Here is an 18,736-nt window from a genome sequence, read left to right as displayed (position 1 = left end):
AAATGTAATTACTTATAAATGATTTATAATTTTGTTCTCATACTATCAGACTTCTGTTTTTTATAATTTTTTTCCTCAAAAAATAAAAAGCAATCAACATAGTATAACATTCAAGTTCAGCCAATATAATTTTGATTCTATTGGGTAGTGATTAAAATTCAAATTTTAACACAAATCAAAATCAACATATTTCGTGGGTTTCGTAACTTTTTAATTTCAAATTTCATTATTTTTATCAAAATTTACTAAAAATTTAATTTTAATTTCCATCAGTCAGGGTCTTTAATTTTTTGTAGAATGTAGAGTATATAATAGGGACAAGGCCTAGTAACATGGCCCTCATGACAACTCTAAAATGTAACAATATTCGTACAAAATTCAGATCCAAAATTCTAAAACACCTAAAAATCCAATACATTTTTCCCCCAAAAAAAAAAAAAAAAAAAAAAAAAAAAAAAAAAAAAAAAAAAAAAGGAAAAAAAAATTGTACCCAAATCGAATCCAAAAATTGCCCTTCGTGTTTCTCCCCACTCTCACTCTCTCCCTCTCTCTAGAAAAAATAAAAATAAAAAATTCTCTCTGTAGAAATCCCTTTCTCAATGGCATCCCCACGCGAGGAGAGCGTATACATGGCGAAGCTGGCCGAGCAGGCCGAGCGTTACGAAGAGATGGTGGAGTTCATGGAGAAAGTCGTCACTGCATCGGAAGGCGGTGAGGAATTGACGGTTGAGGAGCGTAACCTCCTCTCTGTGGCCTACAAGAACGTTATTGGCGCTCGCCGAGCCTCCTGGAGGATCATATCGTCGATTGAACAAAAGGAGGAGAGCCGCGGCAACGAAAGCCACGTTTCAACCATCAAAGGTTACAGATCTAAGATTGAATCAGAGCTCTCCAGCATCTGCGATGGGATTTTGAAACTTCTCGACTCAAAACTCATCGGATCCGCCTCCAGTGGTGATTCGAAAGTCTTCTACTTGAAGATGAAGGGTGATTATCACCGCTACTTGGCGGAGTTTAAGACTGGAGCCGAGCGGAAAGAAGCCGCCGAAAACACTCTCTCAGCTTACAAATCAGCCCAGGTTAGGTTTTTGGAGTTTTCCTTATTCTTTTTATATTTTGCAGTCGTTATATGATTTGTTATATTTTGCTTGTTTGTGATCTACCTAATAATGTTCCAGAAGTCCTTAGATCCATTTTTTAGAATTTAGGATTTACTATATATAATTTATTAGATGAGATTTATTTAAATTATATTTAAGATTAACAACGGGTTCTTAATTTTGAAATTCTTCCTGTGGCCAACGAATTTAAGTAGCAATCCTTATTTTGGGTGTGTTTGTCACCCATTATTTGGGAAGAATGGATTATGGAATAGTTATTGATGTTGAAATTTGTGATTAAAAAAGAAAGAATTTTGATTTACGAGTAATATTATTTTAATGAAGAATGTGTGAACAAAAAATAATGGAAAAGAATGGTAGAAAATGGATGACAAACTGGGGCTTTATTTGTCATTTTTGTTAAATTTGTGGAAAACTGTTGGTGGCGTTTCTAGATGAAGTAGTGAAATTCGCTTGATTGGGTTGGTTTTATTTGAAACTAGATGCATACGATTTAATGGGAAATATGTTATTTGCGTTGAATTTTTGCTTACTTTTACATCCTGGATGTACTTTCTTCTCAATGATTAGCAATTTTGTGAAAATGCAGCATGAAGTTTCATTTTAGTCAGATATTCTGTGTTGAAGGTTATATGAATATATAGTTTGCTTTGAAATACTTCTCTCTGATGATGAAAACTTGGATTCTATTATTTCTTCTTATCTGATAAATGTAGTAGATCAAATTGTGAAAGTTGTAATTTCAAGCCCTTTGATGCAAATTGAGAATTTTATAAGATGAAATTGTAAACTTATTTGCGGAGCGTTTCTGGTGTTTGTAGGACATTGCAAGTGCTGAGCTTGCTCCAACACATCCAATCCGGCTTGGGCTAGCACTCAATTTCTCAGTCTTTTACTATGAGATTTTGAATTCTCCAGACCGCGCTTGTAATCTTGCCAAACAGGTTCGCAAGATAATCAGGCTTTTATCTCAAATCTCTCAGCTTTTTTCTTAGCCACAAAAGAATTATTATCCCCACATGAACAAATGAAAGATTAGATTCTCTCTTGTTATTTTCTGGTCTGACTTTCACTTCTCATACCATGGTTAGGCTTTTGATGAAGCAATTGCAGAGTTGGACACACTTGGAGAGGAGTCATACAAGGATAGCACGCTGATCATGCAGCTTCTCCGTGACAACCTCACTTTATGGACTTCAGATATGCAGGTAGAGTTTTTCGTTCTTCCTTTCCGTTAGTGCTTCCCAGGCTATTTTGAGCACGAGTTTAACGTAGGTTACTGCTTATTGTTCTGATATAGGACGATGGTTCCGAGGAGGTCAAGGACGCACCCAAGCCGGATAACGAGTAGTAAAATTTTGTGCTTTTAGCATTTGGGTGTTTTCCCATTGGCAGTGTTGCTTCTTTTTTTCCTTTTTTTTTTCTTTTTTTTTTTTTAAATTAAAAATGCTGCTAGTAGCCAGTATTCGTCTTTATTGTCTAGTTGTTTTCTGAACTCCGACTCTAGAAGCTGATATTCACCACTTTGCCATTTGTTCTTTCCGTTTCTCAGTTGGCTAATGTCTGTGGCTCTGTGCCGAACTTATTTCGCTATAATTTTATCTACATTGCGAAAGGATTCCATCGATTCAATCCTCTGATTTGATCTTTTTTTTCCCCCCAAAGTAATCTATGATTACGATTATTGTTGTTCTTGATGGTTTACTGCTAGTAACCAAATAGTTCTAATTTCACGATTAAGCTCATGTTTGGTTCAGATAAAAATCAGATATATAGTTGATTTTGATAAAAGTTGATAAAATCTATGATTTAAAAGTTGTGGATCTTAGGGGTGAATGCGGTTCGATTTGGGTGGTTTGTGCTATATTTTCAATTCAAGCTATTTTATGTGATTTGAAAATTTTTCAAGCTTGACCAAGCCATTTTATTTTTCAAACCAAACCATAAATTGCGGTTTGATGCCGTTTTAATTCGCAGTTTATTTATCGATATTATAGTAATATGTTTAACATAAGTTAACGTATAAGTTTAAACGAGAACTAAAAATGTTAAATATTAAATTACATCTATATTTATCAAGAAATTCATGAATAAATTATCTTCAAAGTTGGTTGTTAAAAGATGTCAATAGAACAAATATATTTTTCTTCATTTTTATTTACTTTTTTTTTTGTTTGACATTCATATTATCATATAATGGTTAGTAAGGATAGAGTTACATTCTGTTATTATAATTTGGTTAAAACCCTTTTCGTCTTTTCTATGAGATGTTAAATAAAAATTGAATGATTTATATTTAGATGTACAAAAATTGATAGAGTTTGGGTTTATTGAGAATTGACGAATTTTATTCTCTAACTACTTTATGAAAGTAGAAGGTAGTGGTACTAGTTAAGAAATTTTAATATTTTCACACAATCAACACGATCCGTCCTTTGTTCTTTCCAAACTACAAACAAGTTCATTAATCATCTAGGCACATAAACAGTTATTTTTCTATCCAAACCACAATTCACAAGTATATAATAAGATCAAAAATAACAAATGAAAGAAAGAACAACGAAAAAATAGTTTGAATGAGAATCTAAGACTTACCGAAAAAGGAGAGAAAGATGCGATTTAGGTAGAAATTAGCATATTAACAGACAAAGATGACTGGTGATTCGTTTAGTAGTGGCAGACAAGCGTCATATGTTAGGAAAATGAGAGTTTATGTTAGAACTTTTGAAACTTTAGAAGTAATTTGCTGACGTAGTTTTGTTTAATATAATTTTGGAATAATTTTAATTTAGTTTAAATATCATGTGATAACATGTGTTGTGAACTTGTTAAACTATACGCGAATAATGATGAAACTAATTTACTTTATATGATTATTTGAATAGATGGTTGTAATTTGTATTGCTAAATTGATTTTTTTTTAAAGTGAAAATTGTAAAATTTTTAAGTTAATAAAATTAATGTTTTAATTAAAAAATTTTAAAACAGTTCGGTTCGATTTTGTGCGGTTTTTGAAAGTCAAAATCTAAACCAAATCATTTTGAAATGATTTGGTTCGGTTTAAGAGAAACAAAATCACGGGTCCACATTGACTCAAACCAACGGTTTTAATTCAACGGTTTCGATTAGGTTTGCGGTTTCACAATTTTTTTGTGCAGTCCTAGTAGATCTCATGAAATGTGTGGTTAAAATTAATTGTTGACTTTGATTTAGAATTTTCAATCAACATTTTTAGCTGAATCAAATGTGGGCTTAGTCTTGCCATATCCTCTTAATTGATAAATCCAAGTATGAAAATTTAGCATATGTCAATGCTTATATGAACGTTCACCTGCAACTGCAGAATCAACAAGCAGGAAAACTTGGTGCATATTGTGACATTCTTATACTGATAACAACTTTATTGAATTATACTGCTAAGAAATTCATTAAATACTTGCACAACTTAAGCTTTCGTTAATCTATTTATTTAAGTTTATCTAGGCTAAACAAATTTACCATAGCTTTTGTTAATCTGATGCACTTGTCTTTAATCATGATGAAGATGGTGTCGCTCCAATTCACTCACAAGGAAAGACCTAAAGCAAGAGAAATCAATAAATATAACTTCCTTTGCTTAAAGGAATGCAATAGCCCTTTGATATATTTACCTCATCTGTTTAAGAAATAAAAATTATGAAGACGAACATATCGGATTCTTCTCAAGACAGCGTGATGCACATTTGAACAGATGACGAAAAAAAATGCTAACTGGATAGATAGGTTTTGCTACAAAATGCTGTTAACATAGATTATGTGAAGATTTCCATGGTAGACAATATATGGATTACTTGCTGGCAGACAATTTTGTTAACAAATACTCCAAGAATTTTTGAATAATTATGTCAATGATAATTGAATCACTCGAGCTTCTAACTTTTATATTAATGGTCACTCTTTTAAAAGCAATAACGTTAAACTGTACAAAGTGCCATTTAGTGCCAACGTGTTATAAAACGACACTTTATTACTTCAGGTTAATACAAATCGTTGGAAAAAAGCATAGGTTTATCATACTATTTAAGCCAAAAAATCTAAAAGTAAAGCCACATTACTATTTCTCGCTTAATCCCCAGTTACCAACTCTCTAGATATGGAAAATTCTTTATTAGATGAATGAACTTCCATGTCATGATTTAGCCTCCTAATATCGGATTACATAAAGAAATTCTCATATTTCTTCCTTCAACTTATATATGTGTATGTATATATCTATATACAGGGTCGGTCCTGCGATTGTCGGGGCCCAAGGCGAAGTCCAAAAATTAGGCCTCAAAATCAACGTAAAGGCAAAATTCAACAGTGTATTATGCAATATATTGCCAACTTAAAACTTAATGTTAAAGCAACAAACAAATATCTCAATCATCTCACAATTAATGAAAAAACTATTTTACTTTTCCTTCTATTAATATTAAAGAAAAAAAAATTTTTGGGCCAAAATAGACCCCTTATGGTTTTGGGTCTGAGGCACAGGCCTCATTTGCCTGGCAACAGGACCGACTCTGTCTGTATATGTGAGATAATTGTATGTATGTGGTAAGAAAAAGAGAAGGATTAGACACGAGAGAAAGAGGTGACAATTGGCATGCGTATTTGTGTGAATGTGACTTCTCTTGATCAACCACGTTATACATACATTTTCTCTTACACTTTCCTTTTACACTTTTCCACATGGCAACATTTATACTCTCGATTTTCAATTCATCCAATTACATCATTGCATAGATATCGATTTCCTGTCATCTAAGGTATAAGCTAGAATGTACGTCTATCTTAATCCTTTTGCACATGCTATACATAATTTTCAAAATCACAAGCAACTGCCATAAATAAGCTATTTTTCATATTCCTAGCTCCAAAGATTTTGAGATACTTGCAGTGGTCTATGTCGAACACTTAGCGAGTCTCTTCATGTTCGCATATTCGGAAGAAAGCTTGTCGGTAAGAGAGAGCCCTCATTGGATGGAAGTAATTATGAGCTATTTGCAACACTGATGACTCCCTGAGGACAAAGATAATGAAAATGAATTTAAATTCGCAAAATATGTTGTACAGTCGAAGTCCTTGTTTTTATAGATACATCCTTTAGTCCAACAATTGAAGGGGGCATGCTGGAATTTATGGTACACATTAATTTATACAAGCCAAAGGAGCATCTTGGGACATAAAAATCACATGAATTACAAGAAAAAAGTGCCCACAAGTAGAGAAAAATCCTAAATTTTCAAGTTTTTTACGAAGAGGAGGATTTTTGGCGCAAAATCTTCATCTTTTCCCCCATTTTCCTTAACAACTAGTGATATACTTTAATTCATTCTTGTTTTATTCTTCACCCATGTGTTCAATTAATTGATTAGTTAAATTGAACAACTGCAACCTTGTTTTGAAACTTAATTTTAATTTTTCAATTAATTTTGTGAATTGTTTTTACTTTTATTCTTAATACTTCGAATTAATTGACAACTAATTCATTGATTTGTGAGCGATAATTATACTAAAATGCGAGTGATTTGTTTGATCACCTGGGAAAAATCTGTAAAATTTAAATAAAAGTGTAGAGAACGCTTCTATGGTTGTTACAATCATCACATTAATTCTTTGATGATTGAATGCTTTTGATTGAGGCTTATTTGGATTCACATAGAGATATGATGTGTTATCTTATTGCGTGTAATTGGTTTGAACTCGAGAGTGTTAAATCAATTAAATTAGAAGAATTCAATTGGGTACGCATAATTAGTTATATAATATATTGATAATTATATAAAAAATTGTTAATCGATCGGGTACATGTAATTTTATTTGTATGTGTTAGTATATTTTAAATTTTTTTTTATAAAAATGTAGTAAGCACATTTATTTATTTTCAGTCGATTTGAAGTTAGGCATAATTAAATTACTGGTTAGATAGTAATCTTATTATAAATGATAATTCGAACCGTTAGGTTGACTTTATTACTTGTTATGATCTATACATTTGTGAGATATAAAATAAAAAACATAGGCCAACTCGTGAAAACTGAGATCATATGAGCCGGGTTCCGATTGCAAATAGCTAGTTTTTCTATTTTCCTTCTTTTAGGTGAGAACCAAATCGGTTCCCGATTTTCTGTTAGACCGATTGATCTGGTCTAGTTTAAAACAAAGGTTACACAGCCAGTAGCATGCCTATCAATAGTTTGCGAAGCCTCATGATTGATAAGCTCATGATTAAAAAAAATGTGTGATTTATGAATTATGATACTCCCAATCATGATAACCATTAGTAGGCCTTAATGGTTTGTTCAGGCTGTTTAATTTGATCCCAAATTCCCAGCACCCTTATAAGTAGCGGGGAGTCTGTCTTTTCTTACCATATAGTCCCAAATATCCTTTCCATGAAGAAAAATTTGATTCAGCCACTTCACCCAAAGAGTATTCTTTTTACTATGGATGTTCCAAAGAGTTTTGGCGAGCAACGCTTTGTTCCAGCAACTGATATCTCTAAATCCAAGCCCACCTTCGTGCTTAGGAATGTTGGAAATATATAGAGGAATGAAGAAGAGACAACAAAAATGAAAATATAATCACAAGTTGAATTAATATCCAGAAATTTGAGGAAAATAAAATGGAAGGCTCGAACTCGTAATCGCTGTCTTCAAACTATATTTGCCTCTTCTCGAAATTGAATGAGATGCTAAAGGATCTTTGGCAAACAGTTTTGTAGGATTATAATAAGCCTTGTAAAGGATCTAGCACCAAAGTATAAGTGCGATCCTCCAAAACTTTAAGAACACAAAGAAAAAATTGAGTATGAATATCAATCAATTGTTTGATCTTTGATTTTGGAATAAGTATTGATCACAAAATGTTATTCACATTATTTGGCTTTAGATTTATCACCTATTTATAGGCTATCACCAAGTGTGCACGAAATGGTGCCAAAATAGGTTGAAAAGCCACCACTTTTGAAGTTATAATGGTAGAAAAAGGGCTCCCAACGGTCATAGAAAATCACCATGCGGCCGCATGGAGTAATTGAAGGGCCCCTTTAAATCTCGATAGATGGCCATGCGGTCGCATGGCACAAAGCTTGGGCCTCCGTTTTTTCTTTATATTTCCACCGTTTGGTTTCCACGCCGGTTTTTCTTTGGCTTCCTTCATGTTGTTTCATTCCATTTTCATTCCTTAAATGAATTTCGAACAACAATATAACAATCCCCCACTTGTTCAAAAATTTCAATAAAGGAATCTCATATTCAAATCATACGATACCCATGCATAAGGACTAGATATCTTTCGATTTGAATCTAGCTATAGTGTAATCCAAACAAAGTAAAGTCGGAATCAAAGGTAGTCGTAGCTTTGAACTAGTTATTCCATGTGACAATATCGATCTGAACACACACACACACGAGTACCACGTGTTCTCAAGTTCCTCATATCTCGCTTAGCGTTGTTATGGCCTTACGCTCATCCTATTCAACAAACTTTTAAGAGAGAAACTCTAACTCTCACTTTAGGCGGCACCACCTCTCTTCCAATACATTTGTTACTTTTAGAGGTACTTGTGTTTTAGTACTGAGCTTCATTAAGAGTTTTAATGTTCAACCCTCACTTCAGTAACAATCAGCATTAATTTACTTAGGATAGGGTCATTGTAAATTTTAATAATGTTGTGACCATCCTACATATCGAATGACTTGTTTTTACCCTTTGAACCCGTGAATTACCTTTTGAGTAATGACAGGTAAGGTTGCTGCCATTGGTGGACTTTTATTTGAAAGGAGTTTCAACCCCATTTTACTCAAAGTAGATGCCACTAAATCTCTATTTAGTGGTTTAGTTAAAGGATCCGCTAAGTTCTCAATTGACTTTACATAATTTAGGAAAATTATTCCATCTTTGATTAATTTCTTTATGTAGTCATGTCTTAGACTCATATGTCTAGACTTTCCATTGTATACCTCATTGTATGCTTTCGCTAATGTGGCTTGACTATCACCCATGATAGGTGTTAAAGACATACTCTTCGATCCCAAAGGTATCTCATAGAAGAGATCCTTAAGCCACTCAGCCTCTTTCCCGATATCCGATAGTGCAACAAATTCAGATTCCATGGTCGAATGTGTTATGCATGTTTGTTTCTTTGATTTTCAAGAAACAGCACCTCCTCCAAGAGTAAACAACCAACCCGAGGTGGATTTACTTTCACCCGTGCTAGATATCCAACTAGCATCAGTAAATCCTTCCAATACTGTCGGGAATTTATTATATTATAGGCCCAAGTTCTTGTTTTTCTTTAAATATCCAAGAAATCTCCCAATAGTCTTCCAATGATTATTGCTCGGATTGCTAGTAATAGTAAACCTGTTGAGTTTACTTATTGCATAGGCTATGTTCAATCTTATGCATTGAACTGCATACATAAGACTCCCTATAGCACTTGCATACTTTAATTGAGAAATCGCCCTTCCACTATTCTTTACAAGAGTCAGATTTGGATAGATTGGGGTACTATATTCTTCTAAGTTCAAGTGTTTGAACTTATTTATCACATTTTCAATATAATGTGATTGACTCAAATAGTAACCCCCACTCATCTTTGTGACTTTGATATCTAAAATGGTATCTACATGTCAAAGATCTTTCATTTTGAATGTGGAAGATAGAAACCTCTTCGTTTCTTCTATGCCGTCCATGTGATTACTCATAATAAACATGTCATCAACATATAAGCATATAAATGTCACATAATTTCCACATACTTTGAAATATAAACATTTATCTATAATATTATGCTTAAACCCACATGATATAATTGTTAAGTCAAATTTCTCATGCCATTCCTTAGGTGCTTGTTTCAATCCGTACAAGGATTTCACCAACTTGCATACATTATGTTCATTTCTGGGTAGGACAAACCCTTCAGATTGTTCCATATAGAACTCCTCATCGAGATCTCCATTTAGGAATGGCGTCTTGACATCCATTTGATCAACATGCACGTCGTATATTGAAGTTAAAACGAATAATATCCTGATCGATGTTATTCTACCAACCGGTGCATAGGTATCAAAGTAGTCAATTCCTTCCTTTTGCCAATATCCTTTGGCTACTAATCTAGCCTTGAAGGTATTTAAGGATCCATCAACATTATATTTTCTTCTAAATTCCCATTTACATTCTATAGGTTTGGATCCCGGTGGTAGATCGACAAGCTCCCAAGTGTTATTGGACATTATCGAATCCATTTCGTCCTTAATTGCATCCTTCCAAAAGATGCTATCACGCAAAGCCATAGCTTCTTTATAGTTAGATTCCACTTGTAGAACAAAAGGAATTGTCCTTACAACATTCAACTCATTTCCCTCTACCAAGTAGAATGAGATAAGTTGAGAATCAATTTCATCCGGTCCCAAAGACTTCTCAACCCGAGTTCTCTTGCTTCTTCGTGATTCACTAGATTCATCAACGTCTTTTGAAGATGTTTCGTAATGTGTTCCACTTGAGCTAGGGATATTTTAAAAATTTTCCCTTAATTCATTATCCGAAGACAATGAATCCTCAAAGATTTCCACATTATTGGATTCGATAATCACATTGGACTCCAAATTCAGTAATCTATAAGATTTGCTATTATTTACATATCCCACAAAGGCACACTTAATACCTCTTGGACCCAATTTGGTCCTCTTAGGATTTGTGTTCTTGCTATAAGAAAGACACCCCCACACTTTGAAGTATCTAATGTTTGATTTTTTTCCTTTCCATAATTCATAAGGATAAACCTTAGTATATTTCGAAAGAATTCTATTATGTATTCTACATGCACTCAATAAAGTTTCACCCCACAAATTAAATGGCAACTTAGCATGAATAAGCATGACATTTATCATTTCTACAAATGTTCTATTTTTCTTTCAGCCAAGCCGTTTTGTTCAGGTATCCTAGGTGCGGAACATTGATAAATAATTTCATGATGTTCACAAAACAAATTAAATTCATTGGAGAAATATTCACCACCTCTATCACTTCTCAAAGTTTTAATTTTCTTTCTTATATAATTTTCAACGTCGTTTTTTTATACTTTAAACATATCAAAAGTTTCACTTTTATGTTTTATCAAATAAACATACGTATATCTAGAAAAGGCATCAATGAAGGTAATAAAGTACTTATTTCCACATCTAGTTAACATGCTATTCATTTCACATTTATCGGTGTGAATAAGTTCTAAAATGTTAGAAATCCTTTTTACACTATGGTAAGACTTTTTGATCATTTTAGATTCAACACAAATCTTGCATTTATTTTCATTATTTCCATCATATGAGATCAATTCACAATTTTTCATGCGTTTCATGGCACTTATTCCAACATGATCTAATCTAGCATGCCATAATGAAAATGAATCCACAACATAAGCGAAATCAGTTTTATTTATTTCATTGTCAATAGTACATAACTTGATCATTCCTTCACAAGAATATCCCTTTCCAACAAATTTCTCGTTGAGGGATAATACAAGTTTACCGGACTCAAAGACAAGTGAAGATAATGTCTATACTTCATTTTCCAATCACTTTGGATCTCACCTCGTTACCGATTTAGATCTCTTGGTCCCCATCCACTTCATTATATGTTTTAAATAAAGATTTGTTATATGATACATGTACCGTGGCACAAGTATCATACCACCAGCCGAGAACCTTTCCCTTAATAGCATTTATCTCGCTTACGGTGGCCACAATCTTTTCTTCTTGGATGGAATTCACTTTATCTTCGGAGGTGTTGTGTTTCCGGTGTCTACAATCTTTTGCGTAGTGTCCAGATTTTCCACAAACATAACATCCTCCTTTGGTCTTCTTCTTGGACTTGTTGAAGTTCCTTGAAGGGTTCCTCTTGTTGGATTTTGTAGGTTGATCAGATTTCTCAATAGCATTAACCTTGAAAGTTCCATCCAAAGAGTTTTCACTCTTGTCACGCAATCGGGATTCTTCCTCAATTCGAAAATGTTTTTGCAATTGTTCCAAAGAATAATTTTCGGAACTATGCATAATTTTCTTTCGGTATCCTTTCCAAGTCCCCGGGAGATTAGCAATTACAGCCCCCACTTGAAAGGTCTCCGAGATTTCAATCTTCACCGCTTTCAATTTATTGACAATCACTTGCAACTTATGCACTTGGGGAAGTAGGGGGATATTTTCTAAGAATTTAAAATCAAAATACTTAGAAATTAAAAACTTCTTTGTACCTTTCTCTTCCGCCTTATACTTACTTTCCAAAGCGTTCCAGATTTCCTTCACCGAAGTTGTATTTGTATACAAATCATTTAAGCGATCCGACTCAAGATATGATACAAATCAATTCATCTTCTTGGCGCTTTTGTCTCTCGGCCTTGATTGCTTCAGTCTCTTCATTTATGGGTTCCGACAAAGGGGCCAATTCTGGATCAAGGATATAAAAAATCTTCAACGCTGTTAATAGGAATTTCAACTTGTCTTGCCACCGCGTGAAGTTCGTCCCGTCAAAACGATCCAATCGAACCAGATCTTGATTCATAAGTTTAATGGTTGTCATGGTTGTCTCATTCTCCATGGCATGATATTATAGTTTGAGATTGTTGGAAATATATAGAGGAATGAATAAGAGACAACAAAAATGAAAATATAATCACAAGTTGAATTAATATCCAGAAATTTGAGGAAATAAAATGGAGGGCTCGAACGCGTAATCGCTGTCCTCAAACTATATTAGCTTCCTCTCGGGATTGAATGAGATGCTTAAAGATCTTTGGCAAACGGTTTGTAGGATTATAACAAACCTTGTAAATGATTTAGCACCAAAGCATAAGTGCGATCCTCCAAAACTTTAATAACACAAAGAAAAAATTGAGTATAAATATCAATCAATTGTTTGATCTTTGATTTTGGAATGAGTATTGATCACAAAATGTTATTCACATTATTTGGCTTTAGATTTATCACCTATTTATAGGCTATCACCAAATGTGCACGAAATGGTGCCAAAATAGGTTGAAAAACCACCACTTTTGAAGTTATAACGGTAGAAAAATGACTCCCAGCGGTCACAGGAAATCACCATGCCGCCGCATGGTATTAATCCATGTGGCCGCATGGAGTAATTGAAGGGCCCCTTTAAATCTCGGTAGATGGCCATGCGGCCGCATGGCAATGTTTGGGCCTCCATTTTTTCTTTATATTTTCACCGTTTGATTTCAACGCCGGTTTTTCTTTCCTTCATGTTGTTTCATTCCATTTTCATTCCTTAATTGAATTTCGAACAACAATAAAACAAGGAAAACAAATGCTAGTCCACGCAACCAATAATTTTTAGATCCCCAAAGAGAGTTCCGACAGAGACTAATAACCTTTGATACAACCATGGACAAAATAGGTCGGATGGAAAGCCAAAAACATACAACACTTTGAAGAATACTTCTCACAAGTTCCACTCTTCCCACATAAGACAATGAGATTCTAGTCCAAGCTCCAATATAGCCCGTGATTTTATTGATAAGATGATTATAAGAACTGATTTTCAATTTTCTCGCTGCAAGTGGAATTCCCAATTAACGGAAAGGCATCGATCCCATGGGCATGTTGGTAAGTTGAAGAATATCCCCCAACTCTTGCCCATAAACTCTCGCCGTATACAAGTTGGACTTGTTTGCATTCATTTTCAGCCTTATATATCGCCAAAGTTTGTTAGACAATCAATTAAGATCCCAATCGAAATAGCTTTCCCTCTTGCAAAAAGCGTCAAATCATCCACAAATGCTAAGTAAGTAATCTTTAACGGGCCACATTTACGATGAAAGTTGAACTCACTATTGCCAGTTGCTCTTGTCAACATTCTTGAAAATATTCAAGACAAATAACAAATATGGAGTTATGTTTTGCAACTCGTGAGCAAATTTCTTCACTCTATCGACTCTTTTTTTTATTGTTGAGAGGATACGGTCTGAATTGCTAGCTCCTGTTCATAGTTTTGCTATAGATGATACATGGGGAATCTTTTTATGTCAGTTCTTAATTCTAATGGTTGGCATATCTATAATTCTTTTTTCCCAAATGAAGCATCACACATCGGTCCGTAGAACTTATGAAAAAGAGATGGTTGTGGCGTGAAGTACTCTTGTGCACCTACGTCATTCAACTCACGCGCCTTTTCAATTGGTCCAGATCTATCATCACGGACTCTAAAATTTTTGAAGATCTTTTTCTTTCTTCCCTTTCTCAACTCTTGGTTGTTGCTGCTCTTTTAGTAATATGATTTTCACTTCCACTTGTCAAGACAAGGAAAAATGCTTTAAGGCGACTTTCAGGTACATTAATGAAAAATCAGATTAGAGACAATGCGAGTTGCTGCTTAATTATCAAAGAATATTCTCATAGGATGATAGACCTCAACCTCAAGCTCACTTAGTAAGGTTTGAAGCCAAATGCGCTCACACCCTCGTTCAATTGGCCTATAACCATCTCTTTCTCACTAAGGGCTCGAACCATAAGAGACCACTCTGGTTGAAGTTCCACAACATTCTTGTCTCTCTTTGGTTAGCCTACTAGTTTTAGCAAGATTAACAGGGAAAAGTGGGTTTGCGTACTCGGAGAGTGCTTTGTCGTGCTAAGTCGCTGACATATCCTTTTTTATTTGACCCAAAGAATGGATTGGATCGAAACGACTTTCCTGTTGAAAGCCTTTGTGTCTATATTAATTTTAGACCACGGGGAATTTCCATAGCCAATTTTCCATTTTTGATAGAAAAACTAGATAAAGGATCACCTTGATGAAGCCCTTTTCTTCCTTTAATGAAACCATGTAGACTACAATTTAGGGCAATGGAGTATGAAAGCGTGTATTCCATCACCCACCCAATTAATATAGTAGGAATTCAAAAATTCCAATTCACCGAATCATATACTTTCCTTAGATCAATTTTGAGTAAGCATATACGGGCAACCCTTTTACAATTATATTGTCTCAAGAGCTTTTGTGTAAGATGAATATTCTCCGTCATGGTTCTACTTTCCACAAATGTGGTCTGTGCTTGATATATGATCATCCCAAGAATTGTTCCCAATTGAGAAGCAAAAATCTTTGTAATAACCTTGTAGAACACACCACAACATGCAATCGGCCTCTAATTACCCACGAAAGTAGAGTGATTATGCTTGGGAACCAAGGCAATGACTGTGTGATTTTTTATTTATTATTATTATTTTTTTTGGGTTTTAGTAAAGAACTCGAATTATAGAATTCTTTGACTGCTCCAATGAACTCATGACCAACAATGTCCCAATATTTTTTGCCCCAATGCCAAATAATGCATTTTTGACCTCTTTCTCTAGAACATCCCAAACTAGTGTCATAGCTTGCTCTTCCGTTAACATGGGACCACTCTTAAAGATATCATGCTCAACGGCCTTCCTCGCACTATTTTTCCCCAACAACTCATTGTAGAAATGAATGAGTTCATAGGCCACTTCATCTAATGAGGAAGTATATGCACCATCTCCCGTGAGCATGATAACAATGTAGTTGCTTTTGGAGTTCCTCTTTACCACCGAATGGAAGAACTTTGTACATTTGTCACTATTCTGTATTTAGCTTGTTGGTAATAGAAGCTCCTTACCGCTTCACAAAGATGCATAGCTACCTTCCTCATCCTTGTCACCTTCTCTTGAAGCACATTGTTAGAGGGATTGTCATGCAATTCTTTTTGTGCTTCTTTCAACGCCAAAATAGTCGTTTGGGCTCAAATGGATATGTGTGAAAAGTGCATCTCATTTAGCTTCTTTAGCTCCATCTTGAGACTTTGTAACTTCTTGCAAAGTATGAATTATTTCGTACCTTTAACCTCTTGTTCCCAACAATATTGTACTATCTCATGGAATTTTTCATGATTAGTCCACATATTGAAGAACCTAAATGGCTTCGTCTTACTTCTCTGTTGATTAATTATTGATACAATACATGGGGAATGATCGAAAAAGGCACCTGGATGGTAGAAAATTTGCAAGACTATTAAGCCCCTCTTGTACCCAAATATCATTAACCATGGCTCTATCAAGTTTGCTCATCATTGAGCCATTAGTCTTAAGTGTAGAAGCATCCAATAGATCTCACATCCATAAGCCCGATGTTAATGCAGCAATTTTCAATGTCTTTTACCTCATACGGTGTAACATCCAACTCTTTGCATTTTTCATCAAACTTGAGCTTATTATTGAAATCACCCAAGAACAACCAAGGCAAGGAACAAACCGACCCAAAGTCGATGATGTTGTTCCAAAGCGGTCTTTGGTTCACAATAGTATGAAAACCATAAACAAAACTAACAAGGAAAGTAGAAAAGTTACCTTACAAGTAGCAGTACAATGGATAACTTGAGATGTAGTCTCCAAAACTTCATAATTGACTTTCAAAGGATTCCACAAAATAAAAATTCGGCCAGCTTGATGCGTGAGAAAATTATTTTCTTGCAAAAAACCTCCAAATTTGTTTCGCATTATCTGACCAAGCTTTGGTAATGCCAACTTAGTTTCCAATACACCAATAATATCCACATCATGTTGCTTAATCAAATTCCAAACCCCATTTTGTTTTAGAGGCTGGTTCATGCCTCTAATATTCCAAATAGCGATTTTCATGTAGATATGCGAAGGGTATTATTACCCCTCGGTTTATCCTTTTTAGCATTTATGATTCGTTGATCGTCCAATTTACCCTTCGATTTTTCACATGAAACTGCACTTAATCCCTTACTTTCCACAGTAGTTGCCAGTGAATTCAGTTTGCCATTGTTCAACTCAGTTTTATTTCCACTACATTTCTTAGTTCTGGCCACGAAAGTGCACTGATTATCTCCAGCATCGGTCTGATCCGTCCGCAACACACTATACTGCCCATTTACTGTCGCCACAGCAACATCTCCAGCATGAATCTGACTTATCTACTGCCCACTATTCTGCCCATTAACTGATGCCACAGCAACATCGGTAGCAACCATTTGCTGCTGCTTTTTAGCCGCCACCACCTGTTCATCTCTGGGCGATAATTTGCTACTTAATTTGTTTAGGCCAGCCTCATTACTGCCTTTAGAAATCTTGTTGGCATTGCAACTAGATGTAGAGCGTCCAAACATTTTATGAACACCACAAAATTTCGGAATATGTTCATAAATGACCTCTTGATTCCTAGTCTTCCTGGTAGGTAATTTCATTTGAATGGATTTCACAAACTCCTCCGATACATCAATCTCTACCAATAATCTAGCATGCGAGAGATTTTCTTTCGTATATGTTAGCTTATTGGTCAAAATGGGCTTACCCACCATGGATACAATTTCACTAAGTGCTCTAGGGTTCCAGCAATGCAATGGCAACCCGAGGAGATTGATCCAAACCGGTAATGTGGTAATGTCACTATAGGTTTGTCAATGGGTTCATCAACTAAAGCCATTCGGGGCATCCCAAAAATCGATACAATTGGCTAGGTACAAAACTTCCTGGGGGACGAACCGCAAACGGTGGTGCAAAATGTCCATGTGAATGACATTATAATACCTAGCCAAAGCAACATCCTCATGAAAAACTAGTATCATTCACCATCCTTTCTAAGCCATGATATTTGAGAATCGCTTTGGTCTAATGATAATTCAACCTTACCGTTTTCTTGAAATAAGAAAACTAGAAAAAATGAAGAAAATAGATAAAAATTTGAAAAAAAAAAAAAAAAAAGTTCAATATGGGTACCTAAGGCTAGAAAACTTTTATCTTTATGAAACATTTGCCGTTATTCTCTTTGAAATCATCGGAGATTGAATAGAGTCTTGTTGGATTATGATATCTAATAAATATGGACAATGATATTAAAACGTTTGTGGATTAACTGTATCGATACCACAATTAATTGGATTGACCCAAGAACAAATTGAGGCCACTGGAAGCAACCATTAACTTGCATTGCTTGTGGTTCGTTCATTGGTTTGTCTACCTTCTATAAGTTTTCCCACTTCACTTTGATTTGTTGGCCTATCCCATTTTATGTCACTTGACCAATTTCTGTTTAGCCTATTTGTTATGTCCACTAACCTTGAGTTAGCCCATTTGTTTACCTATCCCTGAATCTATAAATAAGCCTCTGTTTGGGGATTAACGTGTGTGTGTGCAACAAGGAATTTCTTTCTTCTTGGAGGACTTGGGGGGACTTATTATTACATCAATGGGCCACGTAAATGAATTCCACTTTAAAGGCAAGATTTTTACCAATAGGGTCTAAATGAACCTTCATCTAATAAAGCACGATCAAACCCAGAAAAATTCTAGCCATGAAAAATTAAAAAAAGGCTCGTGAAGCATCACCATTGGCGGACGCATACATTTTGAGTTAAGGGGCACAATCAATCAAACAAACAAAAGAGTTGTGAAAAATTAAAGCATTTCATATTATGCACTGTTGCTATATGTCCCCAAAAAAAAAAAAAATGCAAATGTAGTAATCTAAGTTTTAAAAACACACATTCAAACCTGATTACAGTGAAAATCCAAGGAAAACAATAAAGTTTT

The 18,736-nt window shown here is 34.7% G+C and overlaps 2 protein-coding genes across 2 annotated transcripts; one reads left to right on the top strand and one right to left on the bottom strand.

The window, feature by feature from the left end:
* The first annotated feature begins 505 nt into the window (after positions 1-505).
* Positions 506-2,753, top strand: LOC111369565 (14-3-3-like protein 16R). The gene is made up of 4 exons (XM_022991135.1): positions 506-1,079; positions 1,943-2,065; positions 2,213-2,329; positions 2,422-2,753. The coding sequence occupies exons 1-4, from the start codon at positions 600-602 to the stop codon at positions 2,470-2,472; spliced, it is 771 nt and encodes a 256-aa protein (XP_022846903.1). The 5' UTR covers positions 506-599; the 3' UTR covers positions 2,473-2,753.
* An 11,837-nt stretch (positions 2,754-14,590) lies between these two features.
* Positions 14,591-15,694, bottom strand: LOC111369039. Its single transcript, XM_022990525.1, has 3 exons — positions 15,413-15,694; positions 15,079-15,309; positions 14,591-14,716 (listed from the first exon to the last, which is right to left on the bottom strand). The coding sequence occupies exons 1-3, from the start codon at positions 15,692-15,694 to the stop codon at positions 14,591-14,593; spliced, it is 639 nt and encodes a 212-aa protein (XP_022846293.1).
* Positions 15,695-18,736: the final 3,042 nt, after the last annotated feature.

Source organism: Olea europaea, chromosome 20 (genome assembly GCF_002742605.1).
Source record: "Olea europaea var. sylvestris chromosome 20, O_europaea_v1, whole genome shotgun sequence".
Classification (NCBI taxonomy): domain Eukaryota; kingdom Viridiplantae; phylum Streptophyta; class Magnoliopsida; order Lamiales; family Oleaceae; genus Olea; species Olea europaea.
This window is presented reverse-complemented; position numbering and strand designations above follow the sequence as displayed.